This window comes from Theropithecus gelada, chromosome 1, assembly GCF_003255815.1.
Source record: "Theropithecus gelada isolate Dixy chromosome 1, Tgel_1.0, whole genome shotgun sequence".
Lineage (NCBI taxonomy): Eukaryota > Metazoa > Chordata > Mammalia > Primates > Cercopithecidae > Theropithecus > Theropithecus gelada.
The window spans coordinates 90494402-90508279 of record NC_037668.1 but is presented as its reverse complement, the minus strand read 5'-3'; the positions used below and the strand labels follow the sequence as shown (position 1 = coordinate 90508279).

At 44.0% G+C, this 13878-nt stretch overlaps 1 protein-coding gene across 7 annotated transcripts in view; it reads left to right on the top strand.

The window, feature by feature from the left end:
- The first annotated feature begins 8840 nt into the window (after positions 1 to 8840).
- Positions 8841 to 13878, top strand: part of DOCK7 (dedicator of cytokinesis 7) — a 245196-nt gene continuing 240158 nt past the window's right edge. For 5 of the 7 annotated variants that reach the window (XM_025373022.1, XM_025372964.1, XM_025372899.1 and 2 more), the window contains exon 1: positions 8892 to 9009. In XM_025373022.1, coding sequence (XP_025228807.1) covers positions 8972 to 9009 — 38 coding nt within the window. In that variant the 5' untranslated portion in view covers positions 8892 to 8971. Of the gene's footprint in view, positions 9010 to 13878 lie in introns of all 7 variants that reach the window. The other 2 variants (XM_025372690.1, XM_025373096.1) reach the window with 1 other exon arrangement.

The following is a 13878-nucleotide window of genomic DNA, read 5'->3' as shown; positions in this document are numbered from 1 at the left end:
TGTTCTCTTTTGTGACTGGATTACTTCAATCAGCATAATGTTTTCAAGGTCCATCCATATTGCAGCACGTATCAGTATTTTATTTCTGGAATAATATCCCTGTATTAGTTCATTCTCACGCTGCTATGAAGAAATACCAGATACTGGGTAATTTATAAAGGAAAGAAGCTTAATTTACTCACAGTTTCACATAGCTGGGGAGACCTCAGGAAACTTACAATCCTGGCGGAAGGCACCTCTTCACAGGGCAGCAGGAGAGAGAATGAGTGCAAGCAGGGGAAATGCCAGATGGTTATAAAACCATCAGGTCTTGTGAGACTGACTATCCCCAGAACAGCATGGGAGAAACCACCATGATCTGATTACCTCCACCTGGACATGTGGGGATTAAAGTTCAAGATGAGATTTTGGGTGGGGACATAGCCAAATCACATCAATCCCATTGAATGGATACATATTTTATTTATCCTTTCATCAGTTGATGGACATTAGGGTTGTTTCTACTTTTTGGCTATTATGAATTATGCTTTTATGAATATTGGTGTACAAGTTTTTGTATCTAGCTATCAATCTATCTATCTTCATTTCTCTTGGGTATATTTCTAGGAGTGGAGTTTCTGGGTCATATAGTAACTTATGTTTAACCTTTTAAGGAGCTGTTAGAATGTTTTCCAAAGTGACTTCAATATTACCTTCCTGCCAGTTGTATATGAGAACTCCAATTTCTCCACATCCTCATCAACTCTTATTACTCTCCGTCCTTTTGATGCTAGTCAGTCTAGTGGCTGTGAAGTGGCATCTCACTATGGTTTTAATTTGCATTTCCCCGATGTATACTGATGTTGATCATCTTTTTTTTTTTTTTTTTTTTGAGATGAAGTCTCATGGAGTCTCCCTCTGTCGCCCAGGCTGCACTGCAGTGGCGCGATCTCGGCTCACTGCAAGCTCCACCTCCTGGGTTCACACCATTCTCCTGCCTCAGCCTCCCGAGTAGCTGGGACTACAGGCGCCCACCACCACACCCGGCTAATTTCTTGTATTTTTAGTAGAGACAGGGTTTCACCGTGTTAGCCAGGATGGTCTTGATCTCCTGACCTCGTGATCTGCCCGCCTTAGCCTCCCAAAGTGCTGGGATTACAGGCGTGAGCCACCACACCTGGCTGATCATCTTTTTATATGTGTGTTGGCCATCTGCATATGCATATTTTCTTCGGAGAAACGTCTATTCCAATTGTTTGCCAAGTTTAAAATTGGGTTGTCTTTTTATTATTGACTTATAAGAGTTCTTTATATATATATTCTATATGTAAGTTTCTAGATAAAACGATTTGCAAAAATTTTCTCCCATTTTGTGGGTGGTCTTTTCAATTTCTTGATGGTATCCTTTGAAGCACAAAAACTTTACATTTTGATCATGTCCAATTTACCTCTTGTTGCTTATATACTTACTCTACTTTTAATCTTTTTTATTCCTTGAAATTTATTTGTTAAAGGAACTAGGTCATTATGTCCTGTAAAATTTCCTGTATTTTGAATTTTGCTAATTTTAACCCAAGAGTATTATGTGACATGTTCCTCCATCTTCTGTATTTTCTATAAACAGAACCAGCATTAGCTTTAAATATCCAGGAATGTTTCATAGGCCATGCTGTATACATCCTACACATCTTCTACAGATGTATCGTCTTACACTCCCTTCTTACATCATGTGATGAAGCACATAGTGCCCCTGGTGTGTTTGACTGGTTGACTCTGTGTGTGTGTGTGTGTTTGATGTTAAGATTGGTCAGTGGGTTCTGGTCTTATCAGCCTGATCCAGCCATTTAAAGTTCCCCACTAGGCTCTTATCTAATGGTTTAGCAGCAATGATCTTTGGATCAGTGCTGTCCAACAGACCTTCCTATGATAATGGAAATGTTCTGTCTGTATACCGTCCAGTATGGCAGCCCTTAGCCAGCTGTGGCTTCCTGAATACTTAAAATATGCCTAATAAAACTGAAAATTCAAATTTTTGTTTTATTTAATAAATTTAAGTGGCTACATATGGCTTGTGGCTATGGTATTGGACTATACAGGTTTAGCTTCATTATTTCATCTGAGTCTGCATTTCTCAGCTGAAATTCTTTTAAAAGAATTTTACTTCATCAAATATGACTACCTTGAAATATAGTTGTGATACTGTGAAATCTATACTTCGTCTTCATCCTATTTCCTGGCATAAAACTCATAAAATCCTTGGGATTGCCAAAGGAATAAATTTTTTGGTATGCTAACGAAATGACTGGTGGCTGGCAGCTCCTGTGTAGCTTCAGGATGGGGGCTGGTAAAAGACGATTAGAGTTTTGGGACTGGTATGGTTTGGCTCTGTGTCCCCACCTAATTCTCATCTTGTAGCTCCCTTAATTCCCACGTGTTGTGGGAGGAACCTGGTGGGAGATGACTGAATCACGGGGGTGGGTCTTTCCCGTGCTGTTGTTGTGATTGTGAATAGGTCTCAAAAGATCTGATGGTTTTAAAAACGGGAGTTTCTTTGCACAGGCTCTCTTTGCCTGCTGCCATCCATGTAAGATGTGACTTGCTCCTCCTTGCCTTCTGCCATGATTGTAAGACCTTTCCAGCCAGGTGGAACTGTTAAGTCCATTAAACCTCTTACTTTTGTAAATTGCCCAGTCTTGAGTATGTCTTTGTTTTGTTTTGTTTTTTGTTTGAGACGGGGTCTCGCTCTGTCACCCAGGCTGGAGTGCAGTGGCCGGATCTCAGCTCACTGCAAGCTCCGCCTCCCGGGTTCACGCCATTCTCCTGCCTCAGCCTCCCGAGTAGCTGGGACTACAGGCGCCCGCCACCTCGCCTGGCTAGTTTTTTGTATTTTTTAGTAGAGACGGGGTTTCACCGGGTTCGCCAGGAGGGTCTCGATCTCCTGACCTTGTGATCCGCCCATCTCGGCCTCCCAAAGTGCTGGGATTACAGGCTTGAGCCACCGCGCCCGGCCTTGAGTATGTCTTTATCAGCAGTGTGAAAACAGATTAATACATGACTTTTTAGCCCTACCACCTAATCTCCAGGAAGGGGAGAGGGGCTGAAGATTAAGTTGATCATCAGTGGCCAGTGATTTAGTTGATCATGCCTCTGTCATGAGGCCTCCATCAAAACCCAGAGGGCTGAACACGTAGAGGTTTCTGGAGGGTGGTGCACCTAGAGAATGCATGGAAGCTCTGTGCTCCTTCCCACATGCCTCGCCCTATGCATCTTTTCTACTTATCCTTTGTAATATTTTTTATAATAAACTGGTATATATTAGCATTTCCCTGTGTTCTGCTCTAGTATATTAATCAAACCCAAGGAAAAGGGTTGTGGGAACCCCAATTTACAGTCAGTCAAAGCACTGGTAGAACAACCTGTGGCTTGCAATTGGCACTGGAAGTGGGGGGTAGTCTTGTGGGACCAAGCCCTCAACCTGTGGGATCTGATGCTAACTCCAGCTAGACAGTGTCAGAACTGAACTCCAGGTAGATTCCAGAACTTCAGAACTGAATTGGAGGAGACTCGACTGGTGTCTGCTGCAGAACTGATTGCTTGCTTGATGTATGGGGAAAAAAATCCCACATATCTGGTGTCAGAAGCATGTTGTGAAAGTATGGAAAAAACGGTTTTTTCTACTGATATAATAGTACATTGAGGAAAAACTTTATGGACCTAATTTTAAAGTAGACACTGAGTGTGCATTGTGGGTCATTTTGACTCAGGTGGTCTGGCCTTTTGGTCTTTCCCAATTCTGTAAAGCAGCAGAACCATGAGGTACAAATACGTTCTATTCTGGCAAGATTGCTATTGTAGTCTCTGCATCACTTTCATGGGATCTGTAATAGACACTATTGGTACCCTGTACTTCATCCATGGCTCCTTTCTGATTTTAGGTGCAGCTGTGGTGATAATTCTCAGGGGCACTGATAGCTGGCCAGCAGAAACACACAGCATGTCTCTTAGCTTTTTGTAGCATTAAGTGTGCGGGCAGTTAATATCCCAAGAGTAAACCTTTAAGGGATCTAGAAGGCATCATGTAAATACTCAGCCTCAGAGACACAATTCTGAGATGCATTCTACACCTTACACAGGTCGCAGGCGGGATTGAGCCTCAGGTGCCTACAGTGGTAACACCCCAGCAACACTATTTACTAGCTCTCCCTCCTCTGTTCTACTCTCTCCACCTCCTCCTTCCAGCTTCTTAGCATCACTTCCTAAGAAACTACCTGCATCCAAGCCTCAAGCTCTATTTTTGGGGAAATATAAATTAAGGCAGTGATATGGTTAGGCTTTGTGTCCCCATCCAAATCTCATCTTGAATTGTAGTCCCCATAATCCCCATGTGTCAAAGGAGAGACCAGGTGGAGGTAACTGAATCATGGCGGCAGTTTCCCCCATGCTGTTCTTATAATAGTGAGTGAGTTCTCAGGAGATCTGATGGTTTTATAAGGACTCTTCCCCCTTTGCTTGGCACTTTTCCTTCCTGCTACTTTGTGAAGAAGCTGCCTTGCTCCCCCTTCACCTTCCACCATGGTTGTAAGTTTCCTGTGGCCTCCCCAGTCATGCTGAACTGTGAGTCAATTAAACCCCTTTCCTTTATAAATTACCCAGTCTTGGGCAGTTCTTTATAGCAGTATGAAAACAGATTAATACAGGTAGGATCTAAAAATACTTTAGTTCATGGCATTTATTCACTCAAAAACATTTACTAAGTTATTATAATGGACCAGGCAGCGTATTAGATACTGGAAATATAGCGGTGAACAAGAGATCAAGTTCAATGGGGTGCAAAGATTAATAGGCAATACTTGAATAGTGTAGTGAGTATTACAACAAAGTAAACGTGGGTGCTATTAGTTGTGAAGTATGGCCAGGTTTAGGACCCCTTAATTTCCCCCTGCAAAAATTACACTTGCTAGATATTGAGAGGAAGTGAAGCACAGAGGACAAAGTCAAGCAAAAGCATCTGTAGCTCAGATTTAGTGTCCAACTCCTAGGCTTTAGTTTGGTATTGAGGTAAACCCATATATCATGCCCCAGTTCTCCCTTTCTCTGGGCCACATTCATTTGGCCTTGCTAGAGGCTTCCAAAGGAAGAAGCTCCATGTCGATCTTATTGTATGAAACCAGTGGTATTTCATAAAAGCCCGTGCCTGAAGAAAAGAACCATTCCCTATGCTCCCCCAAATCCCAAAAGAGAACACATTCTGCCTGCAAAGCCAAAACTTTATCCGTCATGACCCGAAAACTCTTACTCCTTTGTGCTGTAGCCTTAGACCCTTCACCAGGCCTCTCCACAATCCTCCTTGGTGCTATATTAAAGCGAGTAGACCTAAGTTCGATAAAGGTTAGAATGCAAAAGTCATAATTTTCCCACCTTCTTTTCCCTTTTCTTTTTTTTCTGTCATATCCCTAAGTTTTCTGCTTGAGGGACTTAGTGCCCTGGTATGTCTAATGAAAACTGTTCTGAGGCTTTGTTACCTAAAACTCACTGTTTTGAGTATAGGCTGCCAAATTGGTCCTGGTTCTGGCAAGTAGTTTCTTTGTATCTTTCCATCAGTGGGGAGCTTGGGCCCTGAATTCTGAATTAGGTCACTCATGCTCTCTGGGTTACAGCCAGCCTTTCTGCTAGGTTATTAACATGGCTAAGGACAGGGTTAAACTCCATCCAATTTTTAACACCTTATATCTGAGAACTGGTGCTATCAAGAATTTATATGCACTCCGATAGCTTTCTTAATGTTTCCCGTCTCAGCATGCAACTATTTACTTACTTTTCTCCTCTACCAGACCCTAAACTCTTTGAGGACAGAAATATGGTGCTATTTACTATTATATTTCCAGGGTCTAGTATAGCAGGTACTTAATGAATCTTAGTTGACTGAATGAAGTCCTGTATCAGGTAAGACTGAATTGCTAATGAAAGCAAACCTAATGAAAAACCAGCCACTCCCCCTCAAAAAAAATTCCAGCACATTTTTAGCTCATGTAACTACAAACTCCAAGGCTCAAGTCATGTTATATTCTAAGGAGCTTGTCTTTTTCAATATTTTTGCTCTCCTCTCTGCTGTGTTTGGCTTCATTCTCAGGTAGGCCTTCTTTAGATGGAGTGCCCTGGTATACCAAACGCAATTTCTAATTCTGGTTGGGCCCGATTGTCTTGGTTTGATTTATGTGCCTATCCCTAAATCAGTCACAGAAGCCAGAGGAGGGTGCTGCTTTGCTTGGTCAGGCCTAGGTCAAAAGACTCTTGAAACTGAGGGTGGTAGAGTGAGCTCCCCAAAAGTATAGTGGATTGACGTGTGTGTGTGTGTAGGGGGTGGTATAGGCAGCATGGATGCTAGGCAGCTGAAGCAATTCCACTTTCACTCCCATTGCTGCATTCCATATCTTTTCCTGACATTGAAACCCTGTGGGGCAGGGATACCAGCCCACATGACTTGGTCTGTGACCACCAGCTCTTCCCCAGAGGTGGGGGTCACCCTTCCTGCTTAGAGTGGTCCCCAGACTCTGCATTACCCTGCTTACAGCGTGGTCCTGCTTGTCCTCTTCCCACTCTAAATGTTTCCAGTAAGCTGCACAGTACATGCAAAGTCCTTTCAGACACTTTGGCAACGAGTGAGTCATGTATACAAAGAACTATTCAAAGCAAAATGTGGCCAGTTCTCTAAGAGAGTAGTGAAAAGATGTTTGGAGAGCAGAGATAAAGGCATGCAACATCTGGCTGGGAGTATGAGAGCAGACAACCAATTCAGGGACTATCAAACACCCAGGACAAGCTTAAGTATAGGATGAATAATGACAGTAACAGTGATAATAATAACAACAGCTGACACATATAGTACTTACCATGAGCCAGGCCCTGTTCTAAGAACTTTATATTAATCAATTCAATAAATCTTCATAACACCCTTTCAAGTAGATATAATTATTTTCCTCCTTTTAGAGACGAGGTTAAGTAACTTGCCTAAGGTTACAGAGTTAAGAAAGTGGCAAAATAAGTCTGGGTTCCTATCACAGAGGATCTTAAAAGCCAGGTACAGTGATAGCCTTGACTTACAGTCTGTGAGTTCCTGGTTCATCTTTCCCAATGGACTCAAACATTCTGAGAGCAGGTCTGTGTCTAGTTCACCTTTGTGTTTTTTAGAACACCTAGGTGGGCTCTATACTTAGGTAGAAGCCAAATATCTGTCCTCTTTGAACAGACTATCTTTTCCCTTAGTAAACACACATCTGAAAACAGTGTGTTACTGGAGGGCACCCTGGCAAGAGCCTGTGGTACTAGCTACTCCTCCAAAGACTGAGGCAAGAGGATTGCTTGAGCCTAGGAGTTTTAGGCTGCAGTACCCTTTGCATTCCATGCTTGAGCAACACACAGGGATTCTGTCTCAAAGAAATAAATAAATAAGTGCAATGTGTTACTGGAATGAGCATTGTTATATACATACACAGTCTTCCACAGAAGCTACAGTACTAGACAGGAAGTTATGGATCTGACTAATTGAGGCTTTCACCTCTGACTCAGTGTGTGACTCTGGCAAGTGACCTAATGGCTCCAAGCTACAGATTTTCCAACGGTAAAAGAGAGGAAAACAGGTATCCAACATATTCCACCAGGACATACTGAGAATAACAACAATAAATAAATACACATATTAAGTTCTTGAAATACTTGAGGAAAGGTACTACAAGAAACCAAATTTCAGTAATCAACAGATATGCATTAGGTGCCAAATATTCTGGACATTATGGGATTACAACAGAACAGATGAAAACAGACCTCTGCTAGTCTCTATTTTATAGGCTATTATGGACAAGGTCAGTTTCAGTGGTCAACACAGAGATTATTTAACAGAACATCAAAAAGGGGGTGAACGTTAGAGCTCACCTGGATTTTTTTATATATCTATAAATATACATTATATGTATTTATATACATATATTTATTTATTTATTTTAGTTATATATTTCATTTCATTTATTTTAATATATATTTTAAGTTATACATATTTTATAAATATACATAATAAATTAATAAAATAAATAAATATATATATATATGTATGAGAGAGAGACAGACAGAGAAACCCAAAAGGGGGAAATAATACGGAAACAACTGCCCTAAAAGAACAGGCTCTGGGTTTGAGTCTCTGTGGAAGAGTTTACCATCTGTGCGACCTGGGACCAGTCACTTAGCTTTTCTGAGTCAATTTCCTTCCCTCTAAAATGGGGATAGTAACGATCTACTTCAAAGGGCTCATATTTGAAAAACTTTAATCCAGTGGCTGGCTAAGCACCAGAAGTCAGCTATTACTATTGTTATCTCTGCAGGAGCAAGGTATTTTCTGACCCTTTCTCTATAAGAAAAAACACTGTTTCTCCAGTTATACCGCATTCATGAGGCCGAAGCAGAAACCCAAGTGCTTTAAAAAGCTCGGAGACGGCTGCTGCAGAAACATGAACCTAGTCATCCAGGCCGGTAAAGCACAGCCCCCTCGGCAAAGCCCACCTTCCATTTCCTTCCCTTCCATTTCGGGAAAGCCAAGCTCCCCCTACGCATTCGGTTATCTTATTTTCTTGCCTCGCCACGTCGCTGGCCTGTCTCTGGCTTCTCTCCGCGACCTCTCGGTCGTGCAGGCTCCGCGGCAGCGAAGCGGCTAGCGCTGGGGCCTCGCTTCCTCAGCGCTCGGTTCTACCCCTCGGCTCCCGCCGGCCGCAGCTGCCTTCCGAAGCCGGGGTTCCCGCCGGGATTGACGCGCTGGGGGAGGAGCGGTTTCTCGGTGCGCGCCTCTAAGGAACATTACGGCAGGGCTCGTTCCCGGCTCCGGCCGCCAGCCCCAGCCTCCCAGGTCCGGAGCCGGGACTGGCGGAGGCCGCGAGGGAGGGAGCACGAGCAAGGAGGCACGCGCCCGCCGGTCCGCGCCCAGCCCGCCGCCGCCGCCTCAGCAACCATGGCCGAGCGCCGCGCCTTCGCCCAGAAGATCAGCAGGTAAATCTCGGGCGTGGGGCGCGCCGCCGCCGCCCGAGAAAGAACCGCGGAGTCCTCCCAGGCCGGGCCTAAGAGGCGGGTGGGTGTGGCGAGGCCGGCACCGGGATCCCGCGGCCTGGCCCGCGGCGGGGCGGAAGGGGTTCGGGGTGGTTGAGGGGGTAGCGGAGGCCTCGCGCCGCGATACAACCCCGGTCTTCAGCCCGCGTCCGCAGCTGAGCCTCGGCCGGGAGCAGAGAGGGCCGCGGACGCCAGCCAGCGCGCCCGCCTCCGCCTGCTCCTCGGCGGCCCGGGCCTGGACTTTCCCGACGGTTTATTTAATGGAAGGGCGGGTGGGGGAGCTCGTCGGCCGCTTCCCGAATTCTTTGTGTCCCCACCCCCGGGCTTGTCGGGGGCCGCCGCGGCGTTTCGCCCCCTCCCCTCTCTCCGCCCACCCCCTGTTGGCCCCTAGAGGGTGCGGGGTCCGCCCTCCTCTCCACCCCAACAAAAGGAGAAATGCGCGACGGCTCGGGGCGGGTGGGAGGCCGCCCCTCCTTCACGCGTCTCGCTTTTCCTGAGAAATCTGACGGAAACCCTCTTTGCACCCTGGGGCCAGGTTCAAAGTGGGCTTGTGCGTCCAGGATTGCAAACGTGTGGACAGAATGAAAAGTTGAGAGCTGCGGGCTGCACCTTCGGTGTGCAGCTGCCAAATCCCTGACGGATTGCAGGCTGAAGCTCGTTCTGAGTTCGCCTGTGAATTTGACTGTGCGCCTGTGTTTCTCAGAGCACCCGAAGAAGATGGATGATAGGCAATGTTCTTTATACACTGGCTTTCTCTCATATGTTAGCAGTCTTGAAGTAAAGCAAGTGATCAAGGTGGAGGTTTCAAAGCCTTTCACCTACTTGGGGTGGTTGGTTGCCACTTTTCTCCCACCCGCCAAATAAGAATTGAATGACAGAGGATTCTCATATTTGTAGAATTTCTTTGTGGAGTGTACTTATGTATGAGACAGTGGACATTTTTGTTTTAATAAAATCATGTTTGTGTGAATTATGATGTCCCAAGAAAAGAAGCATTCAGATTAAATTACCTTTTTTGTTTTTGGACAGTTGTATTTCTGTGACTCTGAGTCTTTCTGGTTTGTTGACATTTCTTAAAAAATTGTGGGCCGGATGCAGTGGCTCACGCCTGTAATCCCAGCAGTTTGGGAGGCCGAGGCAGGAGGATTGCTTGAGGCCAGGAGTTCAAGACCAGCCTGGGCTACATAGCGAGCCCCCCCCCCCCACCCCATCTCTGCAAAAAAAAATTAGCCAGGTGTGGTGTCACACCTGTAGTCCTAGCTAGTTTCGAGGCAGAGGCTTTTTTTTCTTTCTTTCTTTCCAGAGTTCTAGCACATATTTTTTTCCTTAAGGGACAAAATATCTAGTGTTTAAGAGCATGGGCTCTACTGTCAGACTCCGACATGGGTTCAAATCCTGACTGATATTTTCTAACTTGGGACTTTGGCCAAGTTGTTGGGCCACTTTCCGTTTCCTCATCTGGCAAATGAGAATATTAATAGGACCCAGCTCATAGTGTTGTTGTGAACATTAAATGGCATGATTTGTGTAATGTATGTAAGATACTACATGGCCTATACTACCTGTCATCAAACACTTGTAGTAATTAGTTTCTCCCAGGGAGTTGTGATGACAGGACTTTTTTTTTTTTTTTTGTAAAATAACTAGGTCTTACTTCTGATGGTGATGTCATTAAAAAATGTTATTACTTGACATGTATTCCTAGTATTAATTTCTCTTATTAGAACCAGAAATTTATCCCTGAAAACATCATACTGATAAAGTAAGTGCACATTAGAGACTTGGATGTGAAATTGTGTGTCTATTAGTGGAGTTTACCACCAGATGGGACAGGACAAACCACAAGAAAAAAAGAGAATCAGTTGTGCAAAACAACACAAAATGCAAATAAGAACAGCTTTCTAAGAAGTTATAAAATTAAGTAAGGTAACATGAATGAAGAGATGTGCACTTATTGGACAGACAGGAGGTGGATATGGTAGTGATTGGTGATTGGACATGCAAGGTGAGGCAGATTGAGGAATCTGGGTGGACATGCAAGGTGAGGCAGATTGAGGAATCTGGGATGACATCCTAAGTTGGGCAACCACGTGGATGTTGGTGACAGTCTTTGGGGTAGGGGAGTACAGGAGGAAAAAGAGTTTGAGATTGGGAGATGCAAGTGGGATGGAGATGATGATTCAGTTTTGGAGTTGTTAATTTTGAGGGGCTCATGAATCACTCAGAGAGAAATATCTGTTTGGTTTTTGGTGCAGGTTGAAGGTGCAGAAGAGAGATTGGGCTGGAGATCTGGATTTGAGAGTTATCCTCAAGTAGATTGTATTTGGAGCTGGGGGGCGGGTGGGGGGTTGATGAGATTGTCCAGTGAGAATGTGCAGACTTAACTTGGAAGGAACACCAAAGACAGAACTGCTATGAGTAATGAATTATTAACTGCTTATTGTGAATGAAAAGTTCTTCCTTGTTATCAAATATGATTGAATAATACTTAATACTTCTGAATCAATTAGTGTTCTGCTTTTTAGTTTTCTGTTAGAGGGAAGTATAGCAGAAATTCTGGAGATGAACTTCCTGGGTTTGACATCCCAGCACAGCCACTCATTGGGTAAAGATGGCCAAGTTACTTGACCACACTTCTGCCTCATTTTCACAATCTAGAAAATGAGGATGATAGTAAGACTTAACCTCGTAGGGTTGTTGTGAGGATTAAATGAATTGATACCTCTAAAGTACTTAGAACAGTGCTCTGTGTAAGTGTCTAGTATCAACTATTTTTTACTACAGTATTTATAATGTGGTTTAGGACTTTTGTTGGAAATGATAATCCTTTTCGTAGTATGCATATATGAAATTTGTTGCTCTGTGAAAAGCCTGTTGCTGTTTGGGACCTTATTTCTTTTCAAAGCTTTGTGATTGTTTGGAAACCTTTACTTAAAAAAAAAATTATGATCTTCTTTCTGTCTCAGTTATTTTTTAGCCCTTTGCATTTAGTGCAGTTACTTTTTGAGGCTGTAATTTGGTGATTTCTGAAGGCTCTTTATTCTTATATCACTAATTATACTGTTTACTTCAGCTCACCATAGAAAAGCAGCATGTATATTTCGTCCATATCAAGTAGTTATCTTTTTATGTGTGTATCCCCTTTGCTTTTTGAGGATAAGGCCCATGGATTTATGAAATGTTGACTGTAGATAAATTGTCTAGGATTTTGTTGGGATTATTTTGTCCTGTCGCTTGATACTCAGCAGTAATGATGAACATTTGTGTACACTTAAAGCACTTTTTACTGCATTCTTATCTTCATAATCCAGAGAGGCAGAAAATGTACTAAAGAATATAGGATCTGGGATCAGATTGCACAGGTTGAAATTCTGCGTATATCACAGAAAAATGGGGATAACAGCCTCAATAAAGTTAATGTGATGATTACATGAGTTAATACACGTGTAAGTGAGCTAATACAGTTCTAATAATGCATTAGTACTGTGTCTAGAACATAAGCATTCAAAAATGTTAGCCACTACTATTATTATTTCTATATTACTTACTGTTATTGTTATCATTTTCTAGATGGGGAATTGAGGCCTGAAAACAGCAATTGTATTTGCCTGAATTGGGATTCAAATCCTAGTTCTCTGATTTCGGATTTTTTTTTTTTTTTTTTGAGATGGAGTTTTGCTCTTTCGCCCAGGCTGGAGTGAAGTGGCACAATCTTGGCTCACTGCAACCTCCACACTGCCCCCCCACCCCCGTCCCCCGCTCCCGGGTTCAAGTGATTCTCCTGCCCTCACCACCACGCCCAGCTAATTTTTGTATTTTTAGTAGTAAGAGGGTTTTACCATGTTTGCCAGGCTGGTCTCGAACTCCTGACCTCAGGTTATCCGCCCGCCTTGGCCTCCCAAAGTGCTAGGATTACAGGCGTGAGCCACCTTGCCCAGCCTGATTTCAGATCTTACGCTTTTTTTTTTTCTTGAGATAGGGTCTTGCTCTGTTGCCCAGGCTGGAGTGTAGTGGTTCAGTCTTGGCTCACTGCAGATTCTGCCCCTGGGTTCAGGCGATTCTCCCACTTCAGCCTCCCAAGTAGCTGGGACTATGGGCACTATGCCTGGCTAATTTTTGCATTTTTTTTGTAGAGACGGGGTTTCGCCATGTTGCCTAGGCTGGTCTTGAATTCTGGGGCTACAGTGATCTGCCCACCTCGGCCTCCCAAAGTGCTGGGATTACAGTCATGAGCTACCGTGCCTGGCCTACTCTTTTTATTTTTATTTATTTATTTTTTTGAGACGGAGTCTCGCTCTGTAGCCCAGGCTGGAGTGCAGTGGCCGGATCTCAGCTCACTGCAAGCTCCGCCTCCCGGGTTTACTCCATTCTCCTGCCTCAGCCTCCCGAGTAGCTGGGACTACAGGCGCCCGCCACCTCACCCGGCTAGTTTTTTATGTATTTTTAGTAGAGACGGGGTTTCACCGTGTTCGCCAGGATGGTCTCGATCTCCTGACCTTGTGATCCGCCCATCTCGGCCTCCCAAAGTGCTGGGATTACAGGCTTGAGCCACCGCGCCCGGCCCTACTCTTTTTATTTGACTATGTTTTTTTTCTGCAAAATATTTTCTGTAGTAGTTCCAGGTTTCCTAACAGTGTCACTGCTACTATCCCAAAAGTGATGCCAGCTTTCTTAGTCCTTCCTTTGTTAACCGGGTATCATTTTGCTGCATAAGCAGCATAATTTAATGAAAGGTTTCCATCAGATCTTTATTTCTGAGGGAAAATCTTACATGGGTGTGATTTCCTGGATATCACTTACCCATTTTATTGT